Source organism: Mixophyes fleayi, chromosome 2, assembly GCF_038048845.1.
Source record: "Mixophyes fleayi isolate aMixFle1 chromosome 2, aMixFle1.hap1, whole genome shotgun sequence".
Classification (NCBI taxonomy): domain Eukaryota; kingdom Metazoa; phylum Chordata; class Amphibia; order Anura; family Limnodynastidae; genus Mixophyes; species Mixophyes fleayi.
The window spans coordinates 326301176-326320551 of NC_134403.1; the positions used below are offsets into that span (position 1 = coordinate 326301176).

The window sequence follows — 19376 nt, forward strand, 5'->3', positions numbered from 1 at the left end:
CTGCCCAATGAAATAGCAGGTAAAAATGTGTGTGTGTGTGTGTGTGTGTGTATGTTAGGGAATTTAGATTGTAAGCTGAAATGGGGCAGAAACTGATGTAAATAAGTGGCGCTATATAAATAAATAGATGATGATGATGGTGGTGGTAACAGAGCTTCCGTAAATAAGCAGACAATACAGAAACCTGGACTTTGAGGGACGCCAGCTGCAATCCCTTATCCAGCCCATTTTGAAGGAAAGCCAATACCCTAGCTAACCTGAAGGAAGAAGTTGAAAAGCCTTGCTTCTCACAGCAACCAATGTAAGACTTCCAGATCAGATGGTAGTTATTAGAAGACGTTGGTTTTCTCTTAGGTAAGGTCATTCAGATGATAATCAAATAGACCTTTCTTCCGAAGAATTAAGATCTAAAATTCCAGGTCATAAACGCCAACCGTTCTAGGTCCTGATGGGAAAAAAAAAAAAAGGCCCTGGCAGAGAAGATCCTCCCTGAGATGTAGGCGCTAAGGTGGGTCCAACAACAACGTCTGCATACAAAGACCTCCGTGGACAGTTGGAGGCTCTAAGAAAGACTGGGACCTTTTTGCCTCCTACTTTTTGGAGAATCTGAGGCAACATTGCAATGGGGGAAAAATGTACACCAAGCTGAACTTCCAAGGAACAGTCATGGCATCCACTAGAAACACCTGTGGATCCCGCATCCTGGCACAATACTTGTCCAACTTGATAGACTGAGGTGGGATACACACACTGCGGAAAACAGTTCAAACACAGAGTATGATCTACAGTAAACACAAGCTATATATACGCTTCACGAGGTAATACCACTAATTATGTGAATATATTAGTGGGATACATCATCTAGGTAGCCTGAGGAACCAATGCCACAGAATGTATGAAAGAATGGAAGGGGAACACCTTTGTTCAAATAAGTTATTTTATTTAAAAGAATAAACAAAATTTCACTATTTTTCAATTTAAAGATTTGTAGGATTAATAAAAAAACAAAAAACACACATTATATTTATATAATGATACATAATTACATAATGACCAGTTCTTCTAAAACAAATGAAAACCCATAACTGTATGATGGTAACAAAAAAAACAAAACCAAATATTTTCTTACATTACTATACATGATTTTTATCCCCCAGATCTTGTATAAAAGTTTACCTGAGAATCATCATGTTCCAAAACCACTGTTTAACAAAATGTTTTTATTCACATTGATTAATTTCCTATTTTCGTATCTATTGGAAGATTCTAATTTGCTGGCATGATTAAAAAGAAAAAGCTTTTATGAATTTTTAAAAACCGTATTAAAAATGATCTAATCTGAACAGCAATCTAGACCAGTGATGGGCAACTTCGCTTACCTTGAGGGCTCATGTACGTCCCTCCAGACTTCAAAAAGTCTGCACATACGGAGCACCCTGCAGAGGACCACACGTAATGCGGAAGTCTGTTAGCCCCATTCTTTGCTTATTACAATGCAGAGAAAAAGATTGGGAACAGTCAGCTGGTGGGCTGCAGGTGAAGGCTTGATGGGCTACCTGTTGCCCACCACTGATTTAGATTATTATTTGGTATTGCACTACACATAAGGGACACTCGCTCATAACAGAAGAGACTTTAGTCCGTTATCTATAGATGTCATAATATCACAACTGTAAACCATAAATTGGATTGGAAAATGTAATTGTACTAAATGGCACAAACTGCGGAGACCGTTCCATATTTTTAATGAACAAGCTTCAGAAAAGATTATACATGCTATAAATAGCTCAATGTTTATAAAGAAAGGTAAATTAATATCTCAAGACGGAAATCAACTCTTATGTTCTGGTGTGGAATGACAATGGTTGATAGACAGCAACAGTTGTAAAATGGATAAATCAAATATTTATTGTAAAATATAAAATCAATAGGTACTTAGCTGCGGAATACAATTTAATTATTGAGAAATGTCATGACCCGAGGAGCTCCGTTGCCATATAACACTCAGTGTATTCAGGTTAATTCACTGGGTACCCTTCTCCACAGTGCCAGCTGAGACTGCAGCTATTTAGAGGTTACTTCTGAATCCAACCCGCCTTTTTCGCCTCATGAAACTAGTTAAAACCAGTTCTTTGCTAGAACACGGTGTTCAGTGATCATTATATGTATGCTATAATCTACAAAAGGAGAGGGGGATTGCATGAGTCACTCACAATCCCACTAACCCTTAACATCACAATAAGAAACTGCATAGTTGATTCAACACAACAGCGATCTTAGACATTCATCAACCTGACCCAAGTTTAAAGGACGTGTAAAAAGATACAGCATTCTGCACCTAACATCTGAAAAAGTTAATAGACGATCATCCGTACATTGGAGCATTAGAAAATACTATTATTTATATGAAAATACTTGAATATATTTCTCCAAATTGATCTACAAGTCAAAAGGCTGTACAAACAAAACAGGATTTTGAAATATATTGGTATTGCTAGAAAACACCAACATTCATGTTACATTTTAAAATGGATGTTCTCTGGATACAGACACACCCACCTTCATATGGCGCACTATTCCACACTTGAAAAAGGAGAGCTTGCAACTTTTCTGTAGTGTAGTTGGAAAGACTGCTCTGCACTACTCCATGGTACTGTCTGCTGAAGAGGAAACTCCTCCTCTGGAAATGCACTCTGTAACAGATGACTGCGCAACACAAGTTGCGAGCTGTCAAATTCCGACTGTAAGGAGTGTCCAAGCAAAATGTGACACCAGAGAACTTCCATATGGAAGTGTTCCACTGGTGTTAGGATTATTAATAGCAGTAGTGATATATTTAAATACCATTTTTTTGTTTTTTTAAATTGTAGACCATTTTTGCACGGTTTATTAAATGATTTTAATCTAAAACAATAGTATTTTTTTTCAATTTCACAATAGGTATCCTTAAAAATTGGCTTTAAAAAAATCTCATGCACCAGTGTTCAATACATTTTGTGTCCAAATGCTACTCCATTTAGCAATGTATGTCAAACACCAATTTTGCACGTCAGGGAAATTTGTCTGACCCAGAAACATCCATGTCATCCATAAACCTCAATCTGTATCTATATAAGGATGAATGACGATCGCTACCAGAGACAAGCAATTTAGACCTTCCAAAGTTGAGCTCCTATATGATCTGTCCATAAGGTAAATTCCAGGGAATGTTTATTTTAAAAAAAAACAAACCATAGTGAAATAGAACTATTGGTTGGGAGACAACAGAGGAATTACAACTTTGTGGAAGATATCTTAAAGTAGAAAGCTATGAGAGGGAGATGGCAACTGTAGGTCGTGACAGATTAAGTTCACACACTTTTCATTATACAGGGATTTAATGTTACTGGTTATTTGTAAAGTATCTCAGCAAATCCCATGACCATCATAAGGGTAAGCTGGAGTCTGATACCGGAAGTAGTAACCAGCATACAGTGCCAGGAGGAAATACAGAAAAAGTAAAGGCGTTAGTTTTAAACCAACTTAAAAACAGCACCTCATTGTCAATGTCCTTTTCTTTAGAGTCCTTTTATGTGACCAGTTCACTAACTCATATTCAAATGAAGAAGAATTAAGGCACACTATCAGCAATTAATTATTGTAACATCGGACATCCGTAGCGAATCTCTGTTCACATACAGAAACAGTAGTGTTTATATACAATCTGCCTGAATAAATACTTAAAACCTGGGCCATCTGGAGTTTCAACATTCCTGAAATGTAAAAGTTTCATTGGTGCATCTTATTCAAATAGTAAATGTACTAAGGTATATATACTTCTATATAACAAACTGGTGATGATAAATATATAAACAAATCTACTTGCCATAAAATAAAGTATGCACAGAACAAACTATAAACTTTTGTCGATAGGTCTGTAATCAACTCACAAATGTATCCCCCAAAGGGTTGTGTTGGGTCTTAATTTCTGCATTGTGTAAATACTTTGTGTTACCATTTGTGTTTGTCATTATGGTTTAATTATTGGTTCGATATTCGATAATCCATCGGCTGACAGAAGCATTGGATTTCCAGCTATTGGAGAACCTGAAGACCTACAGCCAGAGCTTCTACTATTGCAGAGCAGAATATCATAATATATAGTAAAATAATAAGTTAAACACTTTGCACCTCTACAAAGCACAAATACAAAATGGAAGATGGGGGAAAGTTAATTAATGTTTATAGTTGATGAGATAGAAATTACATGATCAATACAGATAAAAAAAAGTGGCTGAAGAACATTATTACACATCCCAAAACAATAATTGTGGCTGCAAAATCAGATGCAACTGGAAAATGTACATTCAATTTAAATTGCTATTCAGGAGTAAAATAAGGCTTATATTAGATATATGAAGCACCAGCTAGAGCTCTGTAGGCTCCATGAACTCAGACGTGAAGACAGCTTCAGCGTAACCCTCACACAGGTCTTGGAGCTCTGCTGCCACCTCACCTAAGGCATCATCTATGAGATCTTCCGCAAGACTGAAAAATAATAGATATGGGTCATTAGCCTGGAACTGTGGGGATCTATTCAAATCATCAGTGAGGTTAATTAGGAGGTTAAATATGGGTTGGTAGTTAATTTTTTTTAAGCAAAAACTGCAAAAAATTAAATATAAAAATATCCATTCATTAATATTTTCATCCAACAAACAAATCACCAGTTCATCTAAATAATAGTTTTTACACCCATCTTAATGGCACTGTTTGTATAAGGAAAGAAATGTGTAAAGACTAAGTTCATTACAGGGAGACGATGAATTAATGGCATATTTTGGAAGATGTGGTCAATAATACTGTATTTTTGTTACCCAATATGTGGTTCTTTGAATATAATGCACAACCTCAGAATGGAAATACTTTATGGCAATGCTTCAATAAAACCATGATACACTGTAAGACACAATCTCTCAGTATGTAGGAACCTCAGAATCTACTAATGGTTCTAGAGCATCCAACCTGACAAAACATTAGTCACTATTGGGCATTATTTCAACCAACCCTATCCATGACAAATCTTGATAGTGTTACACTGGGCAATAACTTCATATTATAGCCCAAAAAATAAACAAAACATCCTTCAACCCTGTAGTTCAGTGAATGAAATATTTCACAAAATATCTTATTTCTATTACAAGTCATAAAGTATTTGCACTTAACCATACTGAAGCATCAAATGGCTTGCAGGTCTAATAAATGTGTCTTATAGAAGGAATTACATGCGCTATTTACCGTTCGGAGATGTGCCATGGATTGAAAGCACCAACTTCCTCATGGGATGTCAATCGGAGGTGTTGATTAAATCTCTCTGTGTAATTATGAATACTCCGTAACATTTGTGGAGGAACAGAAAGGTGCAAGTGGTCTTTAGTGCTTGTAGCCGAGTGCTGAATAATGTGGTGTGGAGAAGTTCGGACCAACTCTTTTATTTGTGATGAACTATACAAAAACATAAAAAAGTAGAGACAATTTGACATCAATATACGTCACAGGTTTAAACAAATGTATTTGCTAAATTGTGCCTAGTAATACATACACTTGAATATGTTTTATGCTATTGTCAGACTGTGATCAAACCTAGGGGTTTGTGTCTGCCACCACTGATGTCTTACAATCCCTTTGTTTATAGGTTTCTAATACATTGACTTTGTGTATAATCATCTTGGGTGTTCTCTTCCATTATTATTTATGGTTGTTATCTCAGCTTTTAAATCCTCATAATTCCCACCTAAGCATGGAACTTATCAATAAGGCTGGTTCTCCAAGATAGAGAAAGGGAACAAGAGATTGTAGAACAAATACAATTAACGGCTAGCAAATTTATTAACACATTTATATACGCTAAGTTGTGCAACAGGAATATTATACATTGATTTCTTTATACTTAAGTTTGACCAATTAAAATGCAATAGGATTTGATATACTATATATATATATATATATATATATATATATATATATATATATATATATGAAAGGTTTATCCAAAAGCATAGGTCTTCATCATACTCTTGTTTTTCTGTACACTTGAATTAACTAACAAAATTGGAAACTACCATACTGATTGATGTGCTGCATAAGGAAATGTCCATAGACTCCAATGGACCTGTACCTCACTTACTCTCCTTCAAAAGGTTCCTCCAGAAGGATGTTCACCACTGGCTCACATTGCCCTGTTGGTTTGGTTATTCTAATGGGATGTGGAGAGTGAGGTCTCTGGTCTGTAGGTACATGCGTTCGCTCTATAATGAGAAGCCATTTTGTTAAAACCATACATAATTCTGATAAAACACTGCAAAAAAAGAAATAATTGTAGGATTAAATACGAACCTCTTTCTTCTTGTGCCCAGAATTCCGGATCTGAATAAACTATACGAGTAAACCTATTCCGAACTGCTTCTTGGTATTTCTAAGGAGTAAACCAGTTTATAAAATATTAAACACAAGTTAGTTAGGAAAATCCTACTCATGTTCTGGTAACATTAACCTAGGTCAGACAGAATTAAGTGATTCTACTGAATGTACAAGTCCCTTTAGCATCCTTACCTTTGTGTAGAATATCATGAATCTGTCTACTAAATGTTTATTGTTGCATAACATCAAGACATTTCTCATTGTTTAATGTTAGGACAGTCTTTGTTACTTGTAGTGTTGACCACACTCACCGCAATATCAGTAAATATATTGCCACGACTGCCATGACCTTGTTGAAAACCCTCGGTGCGATGACTAGACCAAAGGGTAAAGTCCTAAATAGGTAATGGTCATCTTGTATGGTAAATCAATGTAAACGCTGATGTCCCTGCCATATGGAAACACCAACGTATGCGTCCTTTATGTCCAGGGATGCTAAGAATTCTCCCTGCTCCATGGTCGCAATGATCAACGTGAGGGACTCCATTTTGAACTTTAGTACTCTGACCTGAAGATTGAGAGATTTTAAATTTAGGATTGATCTGAAACAGCCATCCGGCTTCGGAACAAGGAAGAAGTTGAAGTAAAACCCCAAACCTCTTTCTACTGCTGGAACTTGAATAATTACCCCCGACTCCAAAAGGTTGTGGATCACTACTTGCAGAGCACTGCACCGGAGTCCACAGGTTGGGAGGCCAGAGGTGAAATATCGATTGTAAGAAAAATGGGTCAGGTCTATGATATATCCCCTCATGACAATGCCCCTGATCCAGGGGTCGGTTGATAAATCTAACTATTTGTCCCGGAATACAAGACGACGTGCTCCCACCACATTGCTGTGGTATGGAGTCGCGTCATGCAGAGGCAGACTCAGTTGGCTTTGAAGTTCTGCATCTAGGAAGAACCATGCCCCCTGCGAAAAACTACCTCTTGAAGGAGCATTTGACTGCCCTCTGGTTGGGGATGTCCTTGCCTTGTTAAAGGGACGAAAGGACCGAAACCTAGGATTTTTATGTTTGGCCTGGGTAACTGGCAGAAAGGGGCTCTTGCCTCCGGTTGCTTCAGATAGGAGCTGGTCTAATCTAGCTCCAAATAGGGATACTTCATAAAATTGGACTGCCTCCAGTGTGCGTTTAGAATCCGCATCCACGGACCAAGATCGCAGCCACAAGGAACGTCTAGCAGCTGTGATTTCCGAAAGCTTCGCGGTAATAGAGTTAACTTTAAGAGAAGCTTGACCCATGAAGTCAGAAGACTCTCTGATATGGTCTGTCAGAATTAATAACTCACCTGCAGGGGAACCATCTTGGATTCTTTTGGCCAACTGCTCTGCCCAAGATTGCATGGCCTTATTTACCCAGGCTATAGACATACCAGGTCTAAAAATAGTACCAGCGGCTTCATATGCCGAACGGAGCAAAAAAAAGAAAAGAAAACAACAAAAAAAAAAACAAAACAACACATTTCTTGTCCGTGGCATCTTTAAGTGAAACTCCTCCTTGCACTGGCAAGGTAGTGGTTCGGGTCAACCTGGGTATGAGGGGGGTCTACGCTTTGGGAGAGTCTCCCACTTTTCAGTGTCTTCTACAGGTACAGGATAAAGTGCAGTCAGGTTTGTTCCATGCCTCTGCAATCACATCCAATAATTGAGGAAAGGCAATAAGCGGTTTCATCTGTCTTTTAAAAAGTGAGAAACCAGCAGCCCGTGAAACCTCTAGGTTGGCAAAACCTAACGTTTGTCTAACTCCAAGTACCAAAACATTAGTTCCGTGAACCGTGGATGTGTCATCCAGAATAACTGAATCCTCATCACCAGAATCTCTGTTAAGTTCTCCTTCCTCATCCGATGAGATATCTGAAGTAGAGTCTGCTACATTAATCTCATGTGATATTTGACGGATATGAGATGGTTTTCTAGCACCACTGAAAAGGCGTTCTAGTGAGGAAGAGGCTTTAACCAAACACTGGGTCGAGACCACTAGAATTTGGGCTAAAGAGGATTCCACCTGGAACGTCTCTGTAGAGGTCCGTCCAGATTGTGAGCCTGACTGTTGTGATGTAGAATTAGTGTTCCCGGATCTCCACTTGAAAAGGGCCTCCAGGTCAGACTGTCCACAACATAATTTTGAGTTACATTTTGTACAATTATAATGCGTCACAGACCTTGCAGCAGTTGCCTACTTAGAGGTCCTATATAAATTATTATAGGGATATATTACACCAATGTTTAGTCACACAGCCACTAATTATAAATTACTGTTCACTAGAAAAAATAATAGAATATATGTAGGAATAAATATATTATGGGTTCAAATATATGACTTTACAGCTGAGGGGCATCACATATACTAAACAGTCTGTATTATATATCAGCACCGCATATAATTTGACCAACTAACAGTCTCACAAGCGCACACACACTCTAAAAGACAAACAATTATTGCAGAAAATGTTTAAAACTGGAAAACAACTGTCCTGTCAGGAGAAGCACAGCAGGGTCCGATGATGCTGTGAGGTAAAAGAGGATTTATGTACTTACGTTAAATCCGTTTCTCTGATTCCGTCTGGGGGACACTGCTTTACCATGGGTTGTGGAGGGGAGCTGGGAGTTGGCACCTAACTAGTTAACTTTAGTGCTGCTGATAGACCCCTCCCCTCTACAATCCCCCTGCCTCTTCCTGTACAATCCAGTTAGTTTTAAAAAGCCCCAGGAGAAAAAAGGGCAGTCAAACAAGAGCACACAGAAGAATAACAGAAGGGAGGGATCGCAGTGTCCCCCAGACGGAATCAGAGAAATGGATTTAACGTAAGTACATAAATCCTCTTTTCTCTTTCATCCAGTCTGGGGGACACTGCTTTACCATGGGGACGTTCTAAAGCAGCCCCTAAAGGGTGGGACTACTCTGAAAATCCCGCTCGTAAAGCATTACGAGCGAAATTTGCATCTGCTGATGCAAAGACATTAAATTGATAAAATTTAGTAAACGTATGGACAGAGGACCAAGTGGCTGCCCTGCAAAGCTGGTCCGCAGAAACACCATTCCTTGCTGCCCACGACGCCCCAACCGATCTGGTGGAATGGGCTCTGATTCTCTCCGGCACAGGACGGCTAGCCCTTATATAAGCTTGTCTGATGGTAGACGTAATCCATCTTGCAATGGACTGTTTTGAGGCTGGCCAGCCTCTCTTATTAGCGTCATAAAGGACAAATAGAGAGTCTGTACGTCTAATCTGGGAAGTTCTCTTCACATAAATGCGGAGAGCCCTAACCACATCTAACTTTTCCATCGATTGCTGATCCGTATGGGAAGAAGATGAGAAAACCGGAACTACAATTTCCTGGTTGAGATGAAAAGCCAACACGACTTTTGGTACGAAAGAAGGGAGAGTTCTTAACACCGCTCTGTCCTCGTGGAAAACCAAATATGGTTCCCTACAGGACAGAGCTCCTAATTCGGAAACTCTACGAGCCGAAGCGATAGCCAAAAGAAAGAGGACCTTCCAGGTCAACCACTTTAGGTCTGCCTTACTCAAAGGTTCAAAGGGGGGGGGCCCTTGAGCATCTTTAGGACCATGTTGAGATCCCATGGAGCAGTAGGAGGGACATAGGGAGGTTGGATATGTAAAACTCCCTGGAAAAAAGTCCTAATATCTGGCAATTCGGCTAATTTCTTATGAAAAAATACAGAAAGTGCCGAAACCTGGACCTTTAGAGAACCTAACCTAAGGCCTGTTTCCAGGCCATTTTAAAGGAAGGCTAATAGACGGGAAAGTCGAAAAGAGGACGAGTGGAACGTCCTATTTTCGCACCATCTAATGTAGGCCCTCCAAATCCGGTTGTTAGATATGAGAAGAGACAGGTTTCCTGGCTCGCATCAGGGTCTGAATTACACTGGGTGAAAAACCTCTAGCCTTCCAGAGGCTGGCTTCAACAGCCATGGCGTTAAATTGAGCTGAGGTACATTCTGGAAATGGAATGGACCTTGCAGAAGCAGGTCGATTAGATATGGAAGGCGGAACCCCGGCCCTTCCGCCAAAGATATGATGTCTGCGTACCACACTCGGCGCGGCCAAGAGGGAGCGACTAGAATTACTGGCAGAAGCATGGGAAAGCATGGGAATTGGGGGAAACAGGTATCCCAACCTGAACTCCCATGACATCGTCAAAACGTCCACTGCCGCCGCTAAGGGATCCCTTGCGCAAAACTTGTGGACCTTCCGGTTGTGTCTGGAGGCCATGAGGTCTATGTCCGGAAGACCCCACCTGAGAACCAGAGACTGGAAGACATCCGGGTGTAGAGACCACTCCCCCGGCATCAGCTGGTTTCGACTTAAATAGTCCGCCTCCCAGTTTTCTATTCCTGGAATGAAAACCGCCGATATTGCTGGGACATATTGCTCTGCCCAAACAAATATTTGGGCTGCAATCTCCATAGCCGCTGCACTCCTGGTTCCTCCTTGTCTGTTGACATATGCCACGGCCGTGGCATTGTCGGACTGAATTCTAACCGGTTGGCCCTGAAGAAAAGACTGGGCTCCCCGGAGAGCCAAGAGAATGGCCTTCAATTCCAAAACATTTATCGGTAGAGTTGATTCCTGAGGCGACCAGATTCCCTGGAGTCGGAGGTGAAGGATTATCGCCCCCCCAACCCTTCAGGCTGGCGTCTGTCGTGGCTATGATCCATGACCATTGTGCGAAGGATTTTCCCACGCTCATATTGTGCAGACACATCCACCACTGAAGAGATTCTCTCGCTTTCTGAGATAGAGAGATCCTTTGACTTTTCAGGTGTAGGTGTGACCCTGACCACTTCGATAGCAGATCCCATTGGAAACATCGAGAATGGGCTCGCCCGAAGGGAATGGTCTCGAAAGAGGCCACCATCTTTCCGAGTAGCCTCATGCACAAGTGCATTGAGGGTCTGGGGTAAGACAAAACCTGGGAGGTTACCGACTGAATAGAGGAGATTTTCTCTGCTGGGAGAAACACTCTCTGCCTCCTGGTGTCCATGATGAGTCCCAGGAATACCATGCGCTGACACGGGATCAACTGGGATTTTTTTGAATTTATTAGCCAACCGTGGCCCTCGAGAACTGCCTGGGTGAGGGACAGGTGATAACGCAGGCAACCTTCTGAGGAAGCCTTGATAAGTAGGTCGTCCAAGTAAGGAACGACCTGAACTCCCTGCAGGTGAAGACATGCTGCCATAACTGACATAATCTTCGTGAAGACCCTTGGGGCAGTTGAGAGACCAAAGGGGAGGGCCCGAAACTGATAGTGAGCAGATCCTACCGAGAATCTGAGGAGAGACTGGTGGTGGATCCAGATGGGAATGTGGAGATAAGCGTCCTTTACATCTATGGACGCCATGCACTGATTTATCTCTAGGCCGTTTATTACTGACCTCAGAGATTCCATCCGAAATTTTTCCACCCTTAAGTGAACGTTGAGGCCCTTTAAGTTTAGGATGGGCCGAAAGGAGCCGTCCGGCTTCTTGACTAGGAACAGGTTTGAATAAAAACCCCTTCCTTTCTGCCCATCTGGCACTCTGCAGATGACCTGCTGGAGTAAAAAAGAAGCGACACAATCCTGTATAGCCCGTCTTTTTAAAAGATCCTGAGGTAGCGGGGTCTGGAATAAACGCTGTGGAGCCGGGCCCAATAGGTCTATTCTGTACCCCTCTGCAATTATTCTCCGAATCCAAGGATCTTGGGAAGACGCTGACCATTGTTTTTGAAACAGGGACAGACGTCCTCCCACTGGCGCCCCCTGTAGTACAGGTTGGTCGTCAGGACGCAGGCTTTTCCTGGGTCTTAGCGGCCTGGCGCTTGGTAGTAAACGAGGATCTTCCCCTAGAGGAGGAGCCTCGGTAATTAGATTGTCTTCCTCTAAAGGACTGACCCCTTTGGAAGGAAGTCCCTCGAAAGGGCTGGCAGAAGGAGCTATTCCTCTGAGCGCGGCTTCTGTTAGCGTATACTGGCAAAGAGGTGCTTTTGCCCCCCGTAGCCTGGGAAATGAGGGTATCCAATTCCGGGCCGAATAAGCCCGCTGCAGAAAAGGGGATGGTTTCAACAGAGCGCTTTGACTCAGCGTCACCTTCCCAGGATTTCAGCCATAGTGTTCTCCTTGCTGAAATGGAGGCCACCTGAATAGCAGAGGAAACCGCTGCAGAATTCTGGGCCGCCTCATAGAGATACCCCGAAGCTTCCTTTAAATGCAAAGCAAGGGGAAGGAGCTCGGAGTCCTGTAAAGCTTCTGCCAGCTGGTCTGCCCATGCTTCCATGGCTTTTGCTACCCAGGCTGAAGCAAATGTGGGTCTAAAGCCAGAACCCGCAGCCGCAAATATTGATTTGAGCTGGGATTCTACCTTACGGTCATTGGCGTCTGGGAGAGACGCTGAACCCGGGGCTGGAGTAGAGTATGTTTAGCCAGGCGAGCAATAGGAATGTCTACCTTGGGAATACTCTCCCAGCGAGTCGCCTCTTCCTCCTGAAGAGGATACAGAGAGGCGAACCTTTTGGGAATGAAAAACCTTTTCTCAGGTTGTTTCCAAGCCCCTTCAGCAATTTCTTTGAGTTCTGCAGAAGGAGGGAAACGGTTGGCTTTTGTTTTGACCTTTTTGAACAGATTTCTGTCCCTGGGGGAAACCTCCTCCGGCTCTGGGAAGTCCAGCGCCTGTCTTACTGCTAAAACCAAATCATTAACAAATTGGTTTCTAGGGTACACTTCCTGCTGTGAGGAATGACTATGGTCAGGATCCGAATGGATTTCCCCCCTGCTTCGCATGCAGCGCAGAGCGCCAAAGGGTCCTTCTGCCCACACGGTAATTTTACATGACATTTAGAACATGTGAAATATTTTGCCATAGGGCCCTTTCCCTTATCTGACATTTTATATAAAGGAAGGCACACCAATCACACAAATCAATCTAGCTGAATATACAGATAGAGATAAAGGGAGAGAGAGAGAGAGAAAAATATATATAAAAGAACAGAGTAAATTACAAGTAATCAACTAATGTCTTTGAAAAAGTTGTACTTGAATATTTTAAACACCATAATATTTTAGGCTAGCAGGAGACTATAATGTAAACCTGCTAAGCCAGTAATAAAACAGCAAATATGTGTTTAAATAAGCTTGTACTTAGCCCAAGGGCCACCAAGACAGGGAGAAGTCCAACAGCAGTCTGTGCTCTCCCTCCGCTCTGTTCCTGTTCCCGGGCTTCTGCTTTGGCGCCAGAACCCTGGGACAGTCCATCTCTCTCTTTCTCTGTAGGAAGGGGGGGAACTCTATGTTTTAGCTCCCCCCTCTTCCCTGATGCCGATGTTCCTGCTTGTTAAAATCCATAGGAAAAAACGGCTTTTGGTGGCAGATTTTGTGGAGACCTCTATTAGTTCCTCTTCCCAGGACAGAGGTCTCCGCAGCGGTACCTTTCCGACGCCCCCCTCCTATGTCTGAGGGGGGAATCTTGGTTTAGCCTCCTTCTCCTCTTTTCAGCGCTGCTGCCGAAATCCAAGATGGCCGCCGCCATTTTCATTATCCGATAACCGGCGCTCTATGCCTGTAATGGCAGCGCCGGTTAACGGGGAGGCTGTAGGAGTGCAGCGGTCCATGAGACCGCTTGTCACTCCCTTCAATCAGGCACTCTGTACTTTGGTCCCTGTCAGTGAGAACCACTGGCTCTCCGCTGACAGGGGAATGCCTGCGCTGCCAAGCTGTGAGTGTGTTCTCTATAGTAGAACACACTCCAGCGCTGCCACCTGAAAGAAAAAAGTAAAAAGTAAAAGAAAAAAATAAAATTTCTTAACATTAAACTAAGCACTAAACAAAAAGGCTGCCCAACTCCAGGGCACCTAAAAAAAACTGGATTGTACAGGAAGAGGCAGGGGGATTGTAGAGGGGAGGGGTCTATCAGCAGCACTAAAGTTAACTAGTTAGGTGCCAACTCCTAGCTCCCCTCCACAACCCATGGTAAAGCAGTGTCCCCCAGACTGGATGAAAGAGAAAATGGCAATGAAAAGTCTGTTGGCTCCAGGAAGCAGGGGGGAGGAGTCTAGAACCTCTACCTTCCTTTGTATTGGAAAATGGATGCCCAGCTGAGGAACGGAGAAATCTCCATATCTGTGCCCTCTGTGCGCTGCAGCCACAGCTGTACTCTCCGATTCACTGGAGAACTTGCTGTGGCTGCTTAGGTCCCCTCTTACTGCTCGTTGCCTAGGGGGGAGAGAAGAGACAGCAGCACCTGCTGTGTGGTGTGGCCGCAACTGTCAGCACTGTGAGCGCTGAAAGCTCCTTTGCCACTATGTGAAATAGCCGGTTAAGCTGGGGGTGAGATGACCGTTAAAGTCACTCACCCCGGCCAGAGGACCCAGGATGGAGGAAGACATCAGTTTAACCATCCCTTGGGAAGTACCCCCTAGCCAGCAATTTTTTCCCCCCCCTAAGATAAATCTGTAAATAAACTAAAATAAAAAAATTATATATCTAAATCTGGAAAGCATGCCCAACTTCTAAGGGCACTAAAACTAAACGGAGTTCTCTTTCTGTGGGAGGGGCATAGCAGGGGTGGAGTGCCTGACTCCCGGACCCACAAGCTATACCCCTATGTTTTGCAGTGTCCCCCAATAGGACGCAAGAGAAATATAGACATAAAAAGAAAATCAAAGAGTAAATGCTGTACAAGAGGCAAAGAAAAAATTTCAACAATTAAATGACTGAACAATGTGGGATGCTTGTTACAATCAAGTTTAGCTTTTCAGATCCTATACTGAGTTTACTTCCATCAACCACAAACGAAAAATAGGAAGCTTCAATTAAAACTACCAGCGCCAATTACTTACTTCAATTTCCTCCATTCTCTGGATCATGGCCTTCAAGTCGTAATCATCTTGCTGAAAAATGTGTGAATAATCATTCTGATTCAATTCCTCCAGGCTTTCATCTCTTCTGTTTCCTGATAAGAGATCTTTCTTGTTCTACAAAACATGTACGGTAGAGGAGCATTATGCATTTTCTTCATCATTTGCACATAATGCACAAGTATTCTGTTCGATTCAGCAGACATGAACATGGCCACACACTAAGCGGTGGAGAATCTGCCACAGATTAATATCAATTATATGCCAAACTGTATTTGCCAAAGAGACAAGGTTTTTGTAGGAGCATTTCCTCATATACAATTGCATTTTGCTCAAGTCTACTACAGTTTTTCAGTACTGTTTTTGCATGGCTTCCATCCAAGGTGAGCATTAAAATGCTTAACTGTCCAACTACCCCCTTTAGCAAACAACTTACTGGATTCTCTTCAGTCAGGCTTTCGCTCTAAACACTCCACAAAGACTGCGCTGACCAAGGTTGTCATTGATTTGATCACAGCAAAAACTAAGGGCAATTACTCTCTTCTAATCCTGCTAGATATCTCTGCTGCATTTGACACCTTTGACCACTCTGTCCTCATACAAACGCTACAATCCATTGGTCTTGAAGGCACTGTCCGATCCTGGTTCTCATGCTACTTATCGAATTGCTCTGGATCCATCTCTGCTCCACTTCCTTTATCAGTTGGACTACCACATGATCAGTCCTAGGTCCTCTGCTATTCTCTATCTATACCACATCTCTTGGAAAACTAATAAGCTCCCTTTGGATTTCAATATCATCTCTATATGGATGATACACAAATTTATTTATCCTCTTCTGATCTCTCACCATCTGTGTTGTCTCAAGTTACTGACTGTCTTTCTGCCATTTCATCTTGGATGTCCTCTCGCCAACTCAAACTCCATCTTTCAAAAACAGAATTAATGATATTCCCACCCAAAAACAGAAGCTTGCTGAATAACATTTCTATTTCTGTTGATAACTTGACAAAAAAATCCTACCCCGCAAGCTCGCTGCCTAGGTGTAATCCTTGATTCACAACTATCCTTTATTCCCCACATTGACTCTATATCTAAATCATGTTACATACATCTTAAAAAAGCATTTTCAGAATACGTACATATCTCACACAAGACACTCCAAAAAACCTTAATTCATGCACTCATCATCTCCCGCATCGACTATTGCAATTCCCTCCTTACTGGTCTTCCCAAAATCAGACTAACCCCTACAATCTATTATGCACGCAGCGGCTAGAAAGATTTCCTTGCAAAATGTTCTTCCTCTGCTGAGGCACTCTGTCAGTCTCTACATTGGTTGTCCGTTTTTATCCAATATAAAATTCTTCTAACATACAAGGCCATCAACAAAATTGCATACATCTCCCCACTTGTCTCAAAATATTTCCCAACTCGACACCTCTGTTCTGCACAAGATCTGCATCTCTCTTCCACTCTCCTCTCATCATATCCTCCCATTAACGGGTTACAGGACCTTTTTCGGGATGCACCCACTTTGTGGAATTCCCTCCCTCCCAAAAAAGACTTTCCTCTACTCTTCAAACCTTCATGCATTCTCTGAAAACTCAACTCTTCAGACAAGCTTATAATATCCCTCAACCACCATCTTAATCTCCCTAGATTACCCTATTGCCACCCTCTACACAGCTAACACAAGACAACAACCCTCTGACCAACATTGCTGTGTGACTGATCACACAGCCCACTCAATACTTGTTACCTTTGCATTCTAGATGGACCAATGTACAATATGATGTAGCACGTGTCCTTGTGTATCAAAACATTGCCCCATAGGATTGTAAGCTTGCGAGCAGGGCAATCTTACCTCTCTGTCTGTATGTATTACCCAGTATTGTTTTATTAATGTCTGTTGCCAATTGTAAAGAGCTATTGTTTATGATGATTTAGCCTGTGCAAACATCTGCTCCACTGTAAATGCCACCATCTGCATCACAAAATCATGCTCTTTAACAGAAATATAGGCTTACATGCACAAATTGACGGGCGGGCACAGGGGGAACCTACCCAAGTTTACATTGCACATTGGCTGTTTTGCAATATGTCAATGACATCCTCTGTTTTAGGTTGTGTCAAAAAGAAAATCTGAGAACAAATTCAAGCATGTGCTTAAAATACTGCAGTTGTTTTTGGTACCAAGCAATTATAGTCATCAAAAGACTGCTTACATACAACTATATACAGAAATGTCAGCTCATAGGGCTAGCGATCATGGACCTTAAAAGAAAAGAAACTTAGATCATGAAATGGATACTTTGTGTTGATTAGAATCGCAGATATGTTTCCAGCCTAATGCATACATGGGGAAGATTGCTATATCTTATGCTAATAGCCCAAGATCAATAAATATTAGCAAATGTGTCAGAGGTGGAGGTATGGTACGATTTTCAGTTGTAAATAAAACGCACTCATTTTTTAGGTCTATGATTTTTGAAAGTGCTGAAAAAAAAAATAAAAAAATAAAAAAAGGTATTGGACAAAGGTTCATAATAATTGAGCAGAATAATTTCTCACATGGCTGAAAGAGCTTTGTGTCTGAAGTAGATTCTGTTTTCTGATGTTATAGCTGGTGGCCTGGATTCCACTATAAAAGGTCTCTATTAAATATAAATGATTGTTGCTGAAGAGTTATTGCTTCTACCGAAAATGTATTCCCCATAAAAAAAAATACTTAAATTTCTCTTCACACAAAAGTTCAGATCTTTTTGGTAAAATTATTGATACATTATATTTGTTTTATTTTTTTTTGTATAGGTATTTATCCAGTAGGTGTAGTGGTCCTTTATATGGCAATAAAGTAACCAAGCATTACCTGTTGTCTTGGCATATTATTGCTTGCATAGTGTTCATCCGGTAACCTCTTTACTGCATGGGCTTCCTCCCTGTAGTGTAAAATGGGCAAAAGAGAGTTTGTTCTTTTTGTTAAACGTTCAAACAAAAACTGTATGCCTAAATAAAGCTCACTAAAAATATTAATCCCATAAAGTATATCACCAATAGGGTTATAACAAAACTGATTACACAATATTATTTACCAGCACAAAACTAATCATGGTAAATAAGGGATTAGATACCATCCAACATAAAATAGACAGGGATTTTACACATAAAACGATTAAACATTTGAGCCAGAGGCTTAGAAAATGAAGAAACACTACAGTAATGAGTACAGCTGGGGTGGTAGGAGATACATATAGAATCTCAAAAAGATACCTGCATAGGAAATTATTAATCATTACATATAGCTATGTCCCTATGTACACACCTATTAAGAATAAAAAGTGAAACAAGAACTAAACATATTTTTAAAGGATTATTTGCCAACATTCTGCACTAATTCCAAAATAACCAGTAAGGCACTGCTCTCTGTGGCCAACTTACACTAGACACAAGCTAACTGGTTATTGGTTGATATGATTTTGCACCTTCGAGCAATGTTGGTAAATAACTGCATAAACAATGATAAACCACTTTAAATAGACATCAACCAAATTATATAACGTGAATTTTATATTAAACACCATGGTCAACATGTTGCAGAAAAACATTTTATTAATGTCTCAGGGGTATATTTACTAAACTGCAGGTTTGAAAAAGTGGAGATGTTGCCTATAGCAACCAGACTCTAGCTGTTATTTAGTACATTCTACAAAATGACAGCTAGAGTACGATTTTTTTAAAATACTACAGACGTTTTCCAAGAAGTACTTCTCAGTTATTCTCAATCGCCTGTTACGTTTTACTACACTATAAAGTTACTTTGTATTAACATTAGTTAGCGGATAGTGCATCTATACCCTAGAGCAGTGGTGGTCAACAGGTGGCCGCCGAGCCTTGACCTGCATCCTCCAGCAAGCTGCTCCTGATCTGCTTCATTCTCCACTTTGTTATAAAGCAGAGAATAAAACTAAATGTGAGCAGCTGGGACCATGTGACCTCTTCTTTCTTAGACTTGTAATGGAGGGTAATAGCAGCCCTTTTGGAAGTTGAAGGGCTGC

At 41.2% G+C, this 19376-nt stretch overlaps 1 protein-coding gene across 2 annotated transcripts in view; it reads right to left on the reverse strand.

The window, feature by feature from the left end:
• Nucleotides 1-3302: 3302 nt before the first annotated feature.
• Nucleotides 3303-19376, reverse strand: part of KIAA0753 (KIAA0753 ortholog) — a 34906-nt gene continuing 18832 nt past the window's right edge. Inside the window, exons 12-17 of one of the 2 annotated variants that reach the window (XM_075196782.1) lie at nt 18191-18260; nt 15301-15435; nt 6376-6454; nt 6167-6287; nt 5278-5484; nt 3303-4527 (exon numbers count right to left, since the gene is read on the reverse strand). In XM_075196782.1, the coding sequence (XP_075052883.1) occupies nt 4407-4527; nt 5278-5484; nt 6167-6287; nt 6376-6454; nt 15301-15435; nt 18191-18260 (733 nt within the window). In that variant the 3' untranslated portion in view covers nt 3303-4406. The remainder of the gene's footprint in view (nt 4528-5277; nt 5485-6166; nt 6288-6375; nt 6455-15300; nt 15436-18190; nt 18261-19376) is intronic. The other variant, XM_075196783.1, reaches the window with a different exon arrangement.